A 16,160-nucleotide genomic window follows, 5' to 3' on the forward strand; every position below is an offset into this window, starting at 1 on the left:
GCGTTGGATAGCCCTTTATTCGTGGAGAGCTATAGGCTATATATCATCACGCTATATTCAATAGGAGCGGAGCAGTAATGGCTAATCTCAGGAACTACCGATTCGAACTGAAAAAATATTTTTGTGTTGAATAGTCCTTTGTTTGTGGAGTGCTCAAAGTTTATATATCATCACGCTATGACCAATAGGAGCGGAGCAGTAATGGCTAATCTCAGAAACTACCGGTTTCAACTAAAAAAATTCGTTTTGTATTGGATAGCCCTTTATTTGTGGACCGCTATAAGCTATATATCATCACGCTATGACCAATAGGAGCGGAGCAGTAATGGCTAATCTCAGGAACTACCGGTTTGAACTGAAAAATATTTTTGTGTTGGATAGCCCTTTGTTCCTGGAGTGCTATAGGCTATATATCATCATGCTATAACCAATAGGAGCGGAGCAGTAATGAAACATGTTGCAAAAACGGGGAAAATTATGAGTTTTGAGAGCTTCCGTTGCCTGCGCTGCGTAAACGGTTAAATTTATGCAACAATGATGTATGACGGGATTGTTTCACTTAAAAGTTCTAAATAATATAACAAAGCTCCCCGCTGCATCTGTCTGCCTTAACGTGTTAAACTCAAAAACTACCTAACGTATTAAGATGAAATTTGGTATGGAGACAGTTTGAGACCCTGGGAAGAACATAGGCTCCCGGGAAACTACTATTTTTATAACGGAAAACTTTAGCCTGAAAAACTTTATAGCGCGGGCGGAGCCGCGAGCAAAAGCTAGTATATTATAAGGCTAGAGTTTGTTTGTTTGAACGCGCTAATCTCAGAAACTACTAAACCGATTTTGAACTTTTTTTCTCGTCCCCCCTTAACCCTACGTGATAACCACAAGCTCATGACTTAGGTCTTGTGAAATTTAAAGAAATATTTGAGAACTCATTTAGAAAAAAAAAGAAAAAATATATATACAAATATTGTAAAGAATTTGTGATTCCATATTATTTTTACATCCCGTGGGGACGTTTTATTTGACACAGCTTTGTAACTGAAAACCAATATTCATATTTGGATATCTCTGCAGGTATTTGCTGCGTACGAAACAGGATTGGCGGTTGGGACTTCGCTCAAGCTTCACGTCACTCCCCGAACATCAGCACGCGAGGTCATCGACCTAGTTGTCAAACAACTCAACATGGCCGCCGTGCTCAAAGGAAAGTCCGGCCCTGTATATGGACCGGAAAAACTACAAGATTTCTGCTTAGTAGCTGTCATCGGAGCCCGGGAGAGATGTCTACGGGATGACTTTAGGCCATTGCAACTCCAAAAATCCATGGAGAAAAGGGAGATTATACGTTAGACTCAAACACGATGTGTTGGCGGCATTACAACATTCCGCCAAACAGCCCGCCTTTATTTAAATATCGAACGCTTAATCATAAACAATTTTAGTTAAATTAAGATAACTTTCGTTCTATTTTTAAGTATTTTTAAAATCGGGTTGAATTTTTTCCAAAAGTGCGGGAGTTTAAAGGTTCATTTTGGTGCCAATATTCTTATTATGTTGATGCTTTAAGTAGTTAAGTGAAAGTTGTGAGTAATGATAGTGAATATAACAGAATTTATGGTGCTTTTCACTGTAAAATATGTCGCTTGAAATGTCTTTAGATATCGATTTCCAGTCTCTATTACCTATCGTAGTTCTACTTGCGTACATCATCATGAATGGGTGGAAAACCCCAATATTTCCATATTGCCATTGTACTCATTTCGAATTCTCAGAGTTTTATTAGTTCAAATGCTCTTCTAAACCCTAATCTTTAATAATGGCTGTATAATTTTACGACTATATATATTCATGTTATCAATAGTAGCTTCAAGCAATATTTAATATCTACTGGCGTGATATTTCAGTACCCTACTCGTAATAATAATGCATGAAATACTATAAAAATAACTTTGGCTCAGTTGTGAGATTATGCAGCAATTTTAAAGTTTTATTAGCATTAGCTATTTTATTTCTTTAGACTGGATATAGAGATGCTAACCGAAATAGCTTTTCTCTAGGTAATTTCTTAATATTTGTGTAGTCCAATCTATTTAGATCCTAAGTACCTCCTTACTGTACATTGTATTGCCAGTCTAGAAAAACAATTAATAAAAAATATATTATTATATTCTTAATTTACCTTATAAAACCTTGCAATTATTGTACAACGCGTACCAAGTGCCTGATTTATTTCAAAAATAATGAAAATCATATCTCCAAGGTGGACAGGGTTGCAAATTGAACTATCTTTATTTCTACCAAAGTCAAAAATATTTGGAGCAAGATGAAGTGGGCCATTGCTATACTATTCGGTAGAAATGAGGAAAGTATGAGATGATATCGATTATTTCATTACTTGAATCCTGTTTTCGGATAATCTTTTGCTCTACCAAATATCTTTACATGAATTTGGTTCTTATTAACCTATGGTTAGTAATGTTTAGTTGTTTCTTCGAAACATTCACTCTCTAAATAAAAGGCAATATCTCCAACTCTCAATGTTTATGTTATACATACGAGTAAATGTAAAATTTTAATTATATAGAAAATATTTTAAAGGTGTATTGTAAAATAATAATGTATTTAGATATTTTAAATTCATAATAAATGTCCGGCCAGTGACGAAATTATTAACTTTAAGAATATGTTTATTTTCATTGTTTTATTATGGAGACATCTTTTTTTAATTAGGCGTGGCAACTCCTTATATTTGTCCTCCATGAAAATAAAATATTTTTTGACATTTATATACTGGCTAAGCTTTAGTTTCGAATAATGCTTATATTTTGTAATAATTAGAAATTGGATTGTATGCAAATGCATATTGCAATCCTTTGCCCAAAGTCTATTGTCATTTATAAATTATAAGGCATATTTTGTGTTATGGATTTTATGTAAATTATTTTGTATGCTGAAGTATGTTGCATATTGCATATAATCCTGTGTCTAATAGTAAGTATAGTAAGTAGTCAAAACTACTGAGATAGATCTCTAACAAAGTATTCTGTTATTTAATTTTTTAATAGACTTTTCATAATGACATGATTAAACTAAATGATTTATTTGATGAAATACTCAGAGGAACTTAATTTTTGTTACATTTGTTATAAAGGATGCTGTAAATTCTGTAGTTAGGGTGTACAAAAATGTAAATTAGAATGGATGTTACAAAATGAAATTCGCTGTCTATGACTCGAGCCATAATCGCAATTTGTAATGAAGCCTAACTAAATGTCTTATGATAAAATAAATAGATTTATTTTAGATTACTGCGTAAAGTATTCACCCTATCCAGTGTTGTAAATTAGAAATTAGAAAGAGTGGGAATATGAAGTGATGCACAAAATAAATGTATTTCAATTTTTTGCGTATTTTCATTCAACAATATTCTTTAATTTGGCAAACATTTCCGATTATTAGATTTCCCTAATCTTTCTTACACTAAATATACTCCTAAAAACAAATACCATTTCCAAATCTATAGGCTGCGCGCGAGCTTCGAGGAATCACTGGTGAAAGAACGAAACGTGTGCCCGCCGCACCGTCTCTAATCGTCCCTCATACTCGGAATATGAATTAGGAGGACTCACAACGGGCACCAACAGATGTTGATACTAGATTTTAAAAACAGTTCGTTATACAGTACCTATTGTAAAGAACTAATTTAGGATACTTGCTCTGCCGCGAATTATAAAGCTGTTCATTTCACTTGGTACCTACATACATATTACACCAAAGAATAAATAACACACAGACAAGCCCCGCTTGTCCTGAATTAATACTTTTTATTCAGGAAAGTAAGTAATTACATAATGACAGTTTATACCGGGAAAGGTCTATCATGCGGGTGAAGCTGCAAGCAACACTTAATATTTTATTTAATAACCAATTTTAAGCAAACGATCGACATACATTAATTTTTATTTACTCCTTCGTTCAGTCGATGTTGGTTACGAATTAATGGAATAATCGTTATCTGATTCTGGCGTATGAAAGTCACATCACTAATAATGGGAACATTGACCCCGGACCCGTCCGCGGGACCGACTCGGCGACTGTCGCCGTTTGCCGTCAAGTCCGTCATAGCGTCGTGTTGTGACGTTGACAAGTGGATACTTTTATATATAATTTTCATCAGTGAAAATAAGTTTGTTATTCAAATAAATTATTTTTAATAAAGTATATTTAATAATCTTTCAAGCCAATATGAGTCTAGTAGCAAATACCGGGTAAGGTTAATAAAATTACGAAGTGTTTATTTGTGTACCAATTTCTTTACGTTTCGATATGATTTTAGTAAATTAGCTGGTAGGACGCTGTTTATAACTGGCGCTTCTCGTGGTATTGGAAAAGCTATTGCGTTAAAAGCGGCAAAAGATGGAGCAAATGTGGTGATCGCTGCCAAAACAGCGGAACCACATCCGAAATTACCGGGCACGATTTACACTGCTGCTGAAGAGAGTAAGTTTAATGCTACATCTATTTACTCTACAAGCCTAAAATTCAATTTGGCATATTTTTTGTGTTAATTGATCGCTTATATGGAAGAGAAAGCGGCTATACGTGCGTGTGGACTTTGTACCTTCTTGTGTACATTAAGACCAAAGTACAAGATACCAGCTGTTGCGACCTTGAAGACTGTTTATTTATAGTAATAATTCAGTAATAGGTACTTATGTACATAAATAATTAACTGCTGAAGTCAAGACTTTTATGCCCTTTGCTCAAACCTTTGATATTAAAAAATAAATATTGTAGAATGAGTACTTACATGCTTATAGTAATCTTGCAAATTATACTCACAGTAATTAGTGTGCAATGTTTATTTCCGAAAATATTATCATATAAATGTACTAACAAGTTTTTTAATGTTATGAATTTAGAGGAAGGTTATTTTTTAAATATAAAATAATAAAATAACCTTTAAATATAAAATAATAAAGCAAATATAAAATAACCTGCTTGCTTATTAATAACCTAAGTGGTGTCAATATTTTTGACTAATACAGTCTATCACAGAATTTTTATTACTATACTATCACAGGGGATGTTATTACATCTAATTATGACCTAAGAAACTCACCAGATCATATTTTTTTGGATGGTTAATACCAAAAGACAAAAGTGCTTGCATACTGCTGCTTGGTATAAATTGACAAAGCCTTGCACATAAGAGACGTAGCATCAACTGGAAGGGCAATTATTCTTTATATCAGAATTAGGCATAGCAAGATGTAATATAGCCTTCCTTGATAAATGGGCTGTCCAGTACTAAAAGAATTTATCAATTCAAAACCCTCTGAGATTAGCGCAACCAAACAAATAAAAATTTCTTCAGCTTTATATAATATTATCGATTAATTATTCCCCATATAGTAGTAAATTTTATCAGTAAATCTTAATTTTCTCTTATTAGTAGAGAGAGGTGTATCACTGGAATCTATTTTTTTTTCAAGTGTGATTTTATTAAACACATATTTCACCCCATACAACATACTGTCTGAGATATCAAATGTAATAAGGTGTGAACCTATTAGTAAGCCCAATCAATTTACTTGTCAACTCAAGCAATTAAAAGTTTTTATTAGTCCCTACAAAAACACTTGCTATTGTTGTTAATGACTAGGTAATATTGGTAAAAAACTATGCCATTATGATAATGAGAGTGTGATATGGTTTTAACAATTGTCACACACTTAATAAGCATTTAATATTATTTTTTTAACAGTTAATTTTGAGATATCTGATATATTAGGGTAATATTTTTTTTAAACAAATCTTGCCATTGATATTTAGGTTTACCCTTTTTTTACAAATAATTGTATATATATACATATCATGTGATTTCACCTGTCTTTCAAAAGTCAAATTCCAAGTAATTATAGTTAGGAAAATCTGCACAAAATGTGCCCAACTTTGGACTCAAACTTAAGACATCCTAGCTTACAAGTTACAACACACATACAGTACCACTAGAGAGGAGCCACCATGGCATTAATGACTGCAGCACTATTTATAAATGTAAAAATCTGTCTGTTGTTTTTTTAGTTGAAGCTCTTGGTGGCAAAGCATTGCCATGCATTGTAGATGTAAGAGACGAAAAACAAGTTCAGAAGGCTGTAGACGAGGCTGTGAAGAAGGTAAACTAATTTTATGGATATTTATTTTATAGATAATGTATAATTAAGGTACTAGTTCTGAAAAAAAAAATCAAGAAAAAGTCATTTTTATTCCAATTTTAATGTTATAGGAACAAGGATATACATAGACATGTCAAAATAGTTCTGCAACAAATCATTTGTAAAAAAGCATCTACTGACTTCTTTACATTTGATTTAGTGTTATAGTATTTTTTAAAATAGCTTTTAATTAGTTGCTTTAATCCCGGTAACAAAAAATAGGCGCAAACAAAATCATGCCATTGATATTCAGACATAAACATATTTTTTTCAGTTCAATGGTATCGACATTCTGGTGAACAATGCTTCAGCGATATCGCTCACGGGCACCGCCCAGACTGACATGAAGAGATACGACCTCATGCACAATATCAACACGAGAGGCACATTTTTGGCGTAAGTACTAAGTACTAACAGCCATTCTCAATAAACGATCTCAATCTTAATCTGCAATCCGATTCCGAGGATGAACCAATCAAAATAACTCATTTGTAAACATGTCAAATATAACTTTGTTCTGATTGGACCATTTTTGAGATAGATCGAAAAAAGCGATTAGGATCGTTTATTGAAAATGACTGTAAGAGAGGTTCAAACGCACGCCGTTGGAGGTCGCTTTTCAAAATGAACTAGGATTTACGATATATTATCCTTTATTTCTCGTTAAAGTTACTTTTGATAAAATTTTACTTAAAATCTTTAAGTCTGTTTCCATATAACGGCTGCATAATTTTATTGCATGATCTACTGGTCTTGTAAATAATATGAACATAATACTGCAATTTCATAAATTGTTCACTGACATGCAATATTATTTCTAGGTAATAAATATTGAGTATAAATCACGAATGTAAGAACTTTATTATTTTAGGTCAAAGCTGTGCCTGCCAGTGCTCAAGAGCAGTGATCATGCGCACATATTGAACCTCTCACCGCCTCTTAATATGAACCCTTACTGGTAAGTGTATGTAGATTGCTTTAAACAATTGGCATAGTGATTTACTACATGGTTATTTGTACGAAGGTTGTAGATGTAGAATTAGTATTTAACACAGCATTGGTTCTAGACTTAATGACCCACATGATGCTAAATTTAATGGTGGGGTAATGCAGTTTTTGTTAAAACACTGATGCTGTTTTTTTTATATTAGTAACATTAACTTAAAATTTTAAAAAAATAAGAGTGTGGTACTGTTGTATCAGACTTAGAGAAATAGCATACGGTTATTTTAGTGTGCCCTTGCAACAACCTAACTGGGTCAGACATGTCGAGTGCGGGTGTTCGACCTAATTGACCGCGTTTACTTTGACTGCAATTTGCATTTAATAAATACAGTCACTTGATATTCCAAAAAAAATGCATTAGGCATCTACGATTTGAACTCGTTGGTATTGGATTCGTTGTTTGAATTCTTTGGTTATATCTGTTAAATGACAATAAGTTTGCACCCTGTTAATTGGTAACTAACATAGCTGGGCAGATTTGGGTGCGTTGACACGTCTGCTTACCCCTGAAATGGGAGGACATGATCTTATGTGTGTATACATTATATCTATATGTTTTCTCAAAACGGGGAATATCTTGAATATTTTTTTGTTATTGTAGGAATGCATTGACATCTTGATAAAAATAACTGACCTCTGGATTCTTATGTAACGGTTTCGACTGAGTCAGCTTTTAACCATGTAAAGGAAACTCGTTTTATATACTACACAAGTTGCTTAAAGTTATGTATATTAACGCGTATCTTTATATGTGCAGGTTTTCGATCCATGTGGCTTACACGATGGCCAAGTACGGCATGTCGATGTGCGTGCTCGGCATGAGTGAGGAGTTCAAGCAGTTCAACATTGGCGTTAACGCTCTCTGGCCTAAGACAGGTGATTAGACAGATTTTTTATGTACTTAGTTCTAAAGAAGTCTATAGTGGCGCCGCATTGTCTATTTCCGCATCAAACAGCAGAGTATAGCTACTATTGTTTTGTTGAAGGTTATTGTAGCTTCTATAATTTCTGGCAATTATGAAATTCAACATTTCAATTCGAATGTCTCTAAATGACAAGCGCAATTGTATAAAAAATATATGATGTTCAGTCACCGTTCCTTCGTCATATCTACTTTATTAGGTGTTATCGGATTATCGAATAAAATCCTGTGTAACCATTATGGGTTGGACTATGATTAGAAACTTATATTACTATGGATTAACCCCAGATATGTTGTTAAAGTTTATTATGTAATAGTTGTTTATCAAATCTAAAATTAATAAAAGGTGTACTTTATACGCAAGGCAATTTCGCTTGTCTGAAGTTGACAACAAATAGCGTTGTAATATTGCGTACCTTTTTTTATTTAACTTAACTATATGTTTGTTAGCCTTATACAAACACACCGGACTTTCGGGTGAGTGCTGTAGGCACTCTTTAACCCTTTATATTGCGTATCGTTATATTGTTTATGTTTACGTCATGAATCGTATCCAAATCGTATGCAATGTAAAACATAGATGTATTATAATTTCAGCTATCGCAACGGCAGCTATTGAGATGCTAACTGGCGACACTTCAACAAGTCGCAAGCCCGAAATTGTATCGGATGCAGCTTACCTCATGCTTTGCAAGTGAGAAATACCATTATGCATCCCTTGTTTTATATTGAACAATTAAATTTAATTTAAAATCTATACTTACATATTTCATAGAGCTATTCCTGTTTTGTGTGGCAATTTTTTTTTAAGGGATAAATTGTTTTCTTTTTTGGTAACTTATAGTTATTCGAAAAAGGCCGCCATAAAATGACTACAGATATCTTTCTATATACCATTGAGCATAACAAGTTTTTTTTTATTACAGAGATCCCAAAAACTACACAGGCAACTTTGCTATCGATGAGGATGTCCTCAAAGAGTCTGGAATTAAAGACTTGACACCATACGCCTGTGATCCGAGTAAGTACTTTTATTTGGCACAGGGTGTTACTGAAATTTGGTACAATGTATAAACATTGGCTACAGCACATACCAGTGACCCTCGAATGCGGCATATAAGCACGATACTTAGTCCTTATCGTGTAATTGTGACGATTGTGATTGGTTGAGAATCCAACACGTGAGTCACATGCTTAGTATGTCGACCAATCACAATGAAACGACACGGGCTATCGTGTAGTGCTTTTGCCACATTCTAAAGGTGCTGTTGCTTTTATGCACACGAAGAAATTAATGTGAATCCACATGCCTACTGTCTTCTATATATAAAGTTTGAGATCACGCCCAATATATACTTGTAAGAATGGATAGTCAGTTTTGAAACCTCGTACAGATATGTTAATGTGCATAAATGAATTAAATGTACTGCCATTTCTCATAAGTAAAGGACTCTATCTAAATTTTCATCAATCATATTTATGAAAGTAGAGATATGAAGGAAATATGGGCATACATTAGGTAAAAATTTTAACAGAGAATGCAGATAATCTCCTATTGGACGGATTCCTTGATGATCCCGCCTCAATCAGCCACCACCAAGCTATCAGTTCCGTCTCCATGAGGAGGTATCATACCTCAGCCGTTAACTACAAGGAAAAGGTTTGTTTAGTGTTCCCAGACTTTAATAAATTCCCCTAGTGTTGCTAGCATTGACTGTTGCTACCGACAGAATAAGTGGTCATAGTTTAAGAAATCGTCAAAAAAAAACCACTGAAATTGGATATTTATGTTTGTTCACAGGTAACATAGACAATTTATTACCTGACTTCTTTTTGGACGTGCCCGGTGTTGCCAAACCAGCATCCAAAAAGGTGCCTGAATAAATTATGAAATTTGCTTTTTAAATCTATGACCACTAATTCGTATGCATGTTTGTTTGCTTGAGGTCAAATTATTTATTATAAAAAATCCATTGATCAAACAAAGCTTTACACTATTATGCACCTAGATTCTCTAATGATATAATATGTAATAGTATTTTTATAATTTCAGGCAAGCGAAGGTGGTCAAATTCCAGAACTGTTTGCCACAATCAGCAAAAATCTTTCACCTGAGCTTGTGAAGAAAACGCAAGCCATCTATCAATTCAATGTAAAAGGTAAATAAATATAATTACTAGTTAAGTTATAATATTACAGTCAAAAGCATTGTAATATGTTATGTTAAACCTTCATCGTACCAATTTTTAATTATTCCTATCGATTAAGTTAAAATAGTAAACTTAAATTTTATTTTATAATATGTACGATCTCCAAATATAACTTATTTTACTTCTATAATTTTCAAAAATTTCAAGACATTTGCGGATTGCAATATATATTTTTTTTTTAATATTTTAACACCTTGTTTATATTTGAATAAAATATAATCCAAAGACAAACACAAAACGAAAACATTATTTTAATCAGACACTTTGTAAGTCACTTAAAATAAAATCCATTCATAATGACAGGAAAAGAAGAGGGTGTATGGCACATCGACCTCAAGAACGGCGACGGAGCGTGCGGACAAGGCGAGCCAAAGAACCCGCCTGACGCGACCCTCACCATGGACGGCACCAACTTCGCAGAGATGTTCGCCGGTTCGTATTGTGTTAATGTTTGGTAGTAAATAAAGAACAATCACCCTTATATGTTGACATCAAAATATAACTGGATCCCGCTCTTGTATTAAGTCCATCTTGAAAAGAAATCACAGCATTAAATGCAATGGGACACATTGTATACAAAAATCTATGAATTATAAAGTTTTAGGTGGCTCTCCACCGCGCTCTTCACTTCTATTAACCCAAACAGCGCAGTGCATTCCCACTGCTGCTTGGTGGTAGAAATAGACATTGCAGTACAAAAGTCCAAGCATCAGTACAAAAAGTGTTTATAAAAAAGACATACCGCGTGCACAGCGCAATTGTGTGCGCAAGTACTTTAGAAAATATACTTGTAAATGTAGGTAGATATTGTAGCTGACTTTTCGGATGACCAACGCCTCAGCCTCAGCCTTTTACCCGCCGAATTTTAAAAAAAAATATATATTTTTCAGGTAAACTAAAACCCACCACGGCGTTCATGATGGGCAAGCTCAAGATCAGCGGTGACTTACAAAAAGCGATGAAGCTCGAGAAAATGATGAAATCATTAAAGAACAAAGCCTAACATGAATGAACATAAATCATATGTTACAGTAGGTGCAGTGTATACATAGAAGAGTATAATGGTATAAGAGGACAGTAATATTGACTGACTACCAAATTGTTATTAGGTATAAGCAGTATTTATGCATATTTTCGATATTTAAGTCGGAGATTGTCACAAAACACAATAAGATAAACTCTGGGAATTATACTGATATTTATTTTGAGAGAAACATAGATTATGTATATTGTGGTTGTACATTATGTAAATATATTTCATGTTTCAAAGCTTATAGTATTTCAAAAACAGTATGCATTATGGAAATTGTGAGAAATTTATTTATGCACAATGACTAAATGGCACAACTTAAACTTTTTATAAGGAATAGCATAATTTTATTGATATTCATTAAATGTTTTGAAAATACATTCATTTTAAAATTATAGCTATATTTTAAATTTTATGCGGTTTTTATAATCTATTCTTTTAGACTCCCGTTTATTTGTCTATCAGGATAATAACAGTGCCTTACATCATTTTAAATTCAACTGCCAAAATGGAAGTATTCATGTAATTTACTCTATGGTGTATAAAATGTTATAAAAATATTGTGTTATCACATCGTTTTATTTCTTTTCCATTCAGCAATAAGACGTAATGTATAAATAGATTTTTATAAGCAGCTCCTTACTGCTCGACACAACGACACACACTACGGAATGCTGGACATCTACAATGTTAGGGTAAGATCAGAGTTCACAGGGCTGATGTTCATTACTCAGTAGAGACAAAGGCATTTCCCACTATTATACCATCGAGAAAATTTGTTATATTGAAGCCATCATTTTACCCAGTTTTTATAGGTGTTACTAATTTCCATTGTATTAAAATAAAGGTTCAATATTGGCCCAACTGAAACTAAATCTTTTGGTAGCTAAGGTAGTTTTACAAGTTTTGTGCGGTTACGAAATTCCATTTAGTATAAGTAACTTATCCATTTTGTGTTTATTAAGTACCTATATTTAAATTATAAGATGTCATATTATTTCATCATTATCTAGTGGTCTGTGGGGTGTCTGATATAAATAACAATTATTATCTTTTAACATAATTTGTTTGTATTGCATATTAGATAAGTATATTGTTTCAGACTGATTCCCCATTTTGCTATAGTAATGCCTACTCATAAATCCTCAAATTTTGATGACTGGATTAGGCAGCTTCTTTGCGCATTTTTTTTTTAATTCTTTAGTTTAAAAACGACAATATAAATATACAAAAATTATTAATGGTAAATGCACTACGTATGTCGTGAGGCAGAATAGATCAGTGAACATTTAATTTAAAGCTAAGTAGGTATTTATTTCGCAGCTTACTCCTTTGAGTGTGATGGCGATGATTATCAGCAAATATCATTCCAAGAATTAATAGTATTTTTAAAAACTAAAATTTCTTACTCTTTTTTAACGAACAAGTGGAAGTAAGTACAAGTACAAAGTTAATATAATAAGACTTTTTTATATTTGAGCTCACAATAATTGGTCAATCTATGCTGACACCAAAAGAGCCCGCAGTCCGATTCGGTTTCGTAAGGAGTAATATTATATTACGTCAGAAAACATGTTGCCAGCAAACAATCGATAACCTTCGTTATCAGAAATTTGAGTCTCCCGCGTTGACCAACCTTGAATGTGAGATCGTCTAGGGTTATGTTCAGTTATCCGTCACTTGTTTACCATAAAAGACGTGTCCACAAATACTTAATATTGCACTTCTGACAAAATGTTTTCAATAGATGCCCCCGTTGAAATACAAAATTCCGAATATTGCAACTATCGGTCGCCGCTAAGCACAAGATATGCCTCCAAAGAAATGCAATACAATTTCAGTGATCAGAAGAAGTTTTCTACATGGCGCAAGCTTTGGATTTACTTGGCAAAAGCAGAAAAGGTAAGTTTATTTCTAAAACCAATAAACTTATCACTAGAAAACCTTGTACATACTAAAAGAAAACATTTTTAAGGTTATTATTTTATGACTCATGTACATAGTCGGCAAACATTTAGCCGAATTCGGTGTAATATCAAAAATCAATGTTTCAATCATTACATCGCATGCACGTTGCCATAGATGTACATAGTGTAAACTGTAGACACACGATCTTATAAATATCGAAATTGCCAAACAGATTAATATAATATTTATTTACTCAATATTGATAAATAGAAATTTTAATATTGTCTTTATAATTGGAGTGAAACATGGGATTAAAAGTTTATCTTCAATTTTTTTTGTAGGTATAATTATGCCAATATATAGGTAATAATTTTGCCAATATATTCTGGGCCATTATTAATTAATACCATTGGATACACGGATGACCAGAGACTGGATTACTAATATGCAACAAAGCACGAAATATGCATGTATATATTATAGATGTGTGATGTGAATGCTTTAAATATGCATAAAAACGACATAATATTATGCATCATCAATTTATGAAAAGAAACTATTGATTTTGTTTTCTTAAAATCAGTAAGCATACATTTTGCGAGAGCAAAAAGAGAAGTGCAACCAAATAGTACGTAACAAGCTTTTTCTTTACTTAAAAAAAGCTCCTTAGATAAGGTTAACAAAGGTAGTTTTATATGTATTTCACGTAGTCACATTGTTAGTTATATTATTCAACAGTAGGAATATTATAATACAGCCTTATACAAAACTTGATTCCCTTGATTCCCTTACGAGTTTCGAAAATTTGCAGCATACACGGCCATATCTTTTGATTGCGTTGGCGTATAAGTTTGATTTTGGTACAGCTTAAAGGTATTATAGACCTAAGTAATTGATATGAATTTCAATTTAATATCTCTACGCGTTCCTGAGAAAAAGGGTCTTGACAGACAGACGGACGGACGGACAGCAAAGTGATCCTATAAGGATTTTTTCATTTTGAGATATGAAACCTTAAAAATCAGTAAAAATTTACAAAACATGCTACGTGGTCACGTGTGGATGTTTATTGTGTAGCGAGCATATCTTACCATTCCTTTCTTGCGCTTGTAATGGTATAATCAATGCCGTCACGCCCAAATACGCACATTACTGTTCTATTATTTGAGACTTACCTTTTTACGCTAACCCCGTTCATTTATCTTTGGACATTGGATTATATGCAGTATCACAATACCGAAATATGCACTATCGAAATACTGGTTACTATTATAATTTATTTTTATTTTCATAATAATCAATTGTACCTAATTCTTATGGAGACATTAACTTACTTTTAATCTAGATTTTCTGAAGCGGAAAAAATAAATTCTTTTAATATTAATTTGTAAGCTGAAAATGAACTCTCTTGGTGAAGTGACTGGACAGCATTTGCAATTTAGAGCTATTTCAGCAGCTGCCTCCTCAAGAAGAGTTCATCAGGTGTGGTGAACAAATGGATTAACATGTGAATCTTTTCAGACCGAGATATTTATTTTAAAGGGCATTTAATTTTCCACTGACGCTTCCAGTAAGTAATGGATTGAGAATGGTGCTACTTTGGTAAACATTTTTTTCAGTACGTCTACACATTTTATTATTGAAATTTGCTCTATGTATGAAAAAATACTGAAATAAGTAATAACGATATTAATAGCGTCTTATACATATATGCAAATGCATATAATCCGATTTTTATTTTTTACTAATAATAATGAATAGGTATTATAAAGACGGACGTTTTGATTTTTTTATTACCTCTCTCTCTCTCTTTCTGGCCGGTCCCTCATATCTGAGGATCGTCGTCAGCACTAGGGTTGCATCTGGAGTGGATGCATCCACCGGTTTATTATATTTTTTATAGGAGTAAATAAAACAATGAAATTTTAAATCACCTTTATTTATTAATATGCTGTTACAAGTTATAACGGATACACAAACATAAATCATGATTTACATTAATATTATATGAAATTGACGCGAGTACCTTTTATTTTTGCATAAATAAGGTAACATTAGCGCCGGATAAATAGGCTACATTAATTTTATTTACAAACCTTAATAATAAAATTTTCTTAACGTATACATCTTAAACACACATTTATATCTAAACATAAACTTAAACAATGATGATGATATTAATGATGATAAGCCTAAATAAATCTAACCACGTTTTTCTTATGTCAAAAATTTATAAATCGAACAGACACGATCGGCATAACAATAAATTTATTTCCTTTTTTATCAATTTGTTTTTTTTTTATAGGTTTTACCAATTTTCTTTTTGCATTTAAAGTTAACTTGAACATTATAAAAAAAAATGAATATTGTTAAAATATGCGTAAAATGAATGACAATGACAAAACTTAACACTATAATAACTAAAGAATAAATCAAGACAATTAATTTAAGCGAAAATTGAAAATTAATCAGATCATGACAGTGTAGTTGAGAAAATATAGTTTACAAAAGAAACCTAACTACCACTGGACGGATACTGATTACTGCTTTGGTTTATCCTATTTAAAATATTAAAGCCTAAATCAAAGAAAAAATAACATTAAAAGATAATAATACATGGCTTCCTTTCTAATCATCTTTAATCGATAAGTGCTTTGTAATATAAGAGTTAAAGATCTTTGTGGTCTCGTTTTTAAATATATAGTCAGTTCAAAGGCAAAGGCAAACATAAGGCCTAAATATTGGTTACAATACTGCCGTTAGGCTGAACTGAGATATTGTAGGTAGAATACTATAATCGATTATAAATATTACGATGATTAGTAAGTCGCCTTTAAATACTGGTAGCGGAATAAGTGATTACG

The 16,160-nt window shown here is 32.6% G+C and overlaps 3 protein-coding genes across 4 annotated transcripts in view; all 3 read left to right on the forward strand.

Annotated features, from left to right (window-relative positions):
• Positions 1–3,406, forward strand: part of LOC115442770 — a 42,189-nt gene extending 38,783 nt beyond the window's left edge. Inside the window, 2 exon segments of the mRNA XM_037437850.1 lie at positions 1,078–1,320; positions 1,322–3,406. Of these exon segments, the coding sequence (XP_037293747.1) occupies positions 1,078–1,320; positions 1,322–1,414 (336 nt within the window). The 3' untranslated portion in view covers positions 1,415–3,406.
• A 682-nt stretch (positions 3,407–4,088) lies between these two features.
• LOC115442781 (hydroxysteroid dehydrogenase-like protein 2) lies at positions 4,089–11,956 on the forward strand. Of its 2 annotated transcripts, none has more exons than XM_030167932.2 (12): positions 4,089–4,271; positions 4,340–4,503; positions 6,091–6,182; positions 6,496–6,617; positions 7,093–7,179; positions 7,984–8,102; positions 8,746–8,842; positions 9,075–9,169; positions 9,684–9,808; positions 10,202–10,307; positions 10,662–10,790; positions 11,249–11,956. In XM_030167932.2, exons 1-12 carry the CDS (start codon positions 4,249–4,251, stop codon positions 11,359–11,361), a joined length of 1,272 nt encoding a protein of 423 aa, XP_030023792.1. In that variant the 5' UTR covers positions 4,089–4,248; the 3' UTR covers positions 11,362–11,956. The 2 variants fall into 2 exon arrangements, with proteins under 2 accessions (XP_030023792.1, XP_030023793.1); XM_030167933.2 differs by lacking the exon at positions 9,684–9,808 and adding an exon at positions 9,950–10,020.
• A 1,049-nt stretch (positions 11,957–13,005) lies between these two features.
• The window catches only part of LOC115442780 (adenylosuccinate lyase), a 36,964-nt gene continuing 33,809 nt past the window's right edge, over positions 13,006–16,160 (forward strand). The window contains 1 exon segment of the mRNA XM_030167931.2: positions 13,006–13,290. Coding sequence (XP_030023791.2) covers positions 13,123–13,290 — 168 coding nt within the window. The 5' untranslated portion in view covers positions 13,006–13,122.

This window comes from Manduca sexta, chromosome 12 (genome assembly GCF_014839805.1).
Source record: "Manduca sexta isolate Smith_Timp_Sample1 chromosome 12, JHU_Msex_v1.0, whole genome shotgun sequence".
Taxonomy (NCBI): domain Eukaryota; kingdom Metazoa; phylum Arthropoda; class Insecta; order Lepidoptera; family Sphingidae; genus Manduca; species Manduca sexta.

Coding starts and splice junctions, on each gene's coding strand:
- LOC115442781 (XM_030167932.2), top strand. CDS start 4,249: ATGAGTCTAGTAGCAAATACCGG. Junction 8,103..8,745: donor CGCTCTCTGGCCTAAGACAG/GTGATTAGACAG, acceptor TTATAATTTCAG/CTATCGCAACGGCAGCTATT. Junction 8,843..9,074: donor GCTTACCTCATGCTTTGCAA/GTGAGAAATACC, acceptor TTTTTATTACAG/AGATCCCAAAAACTACACAG.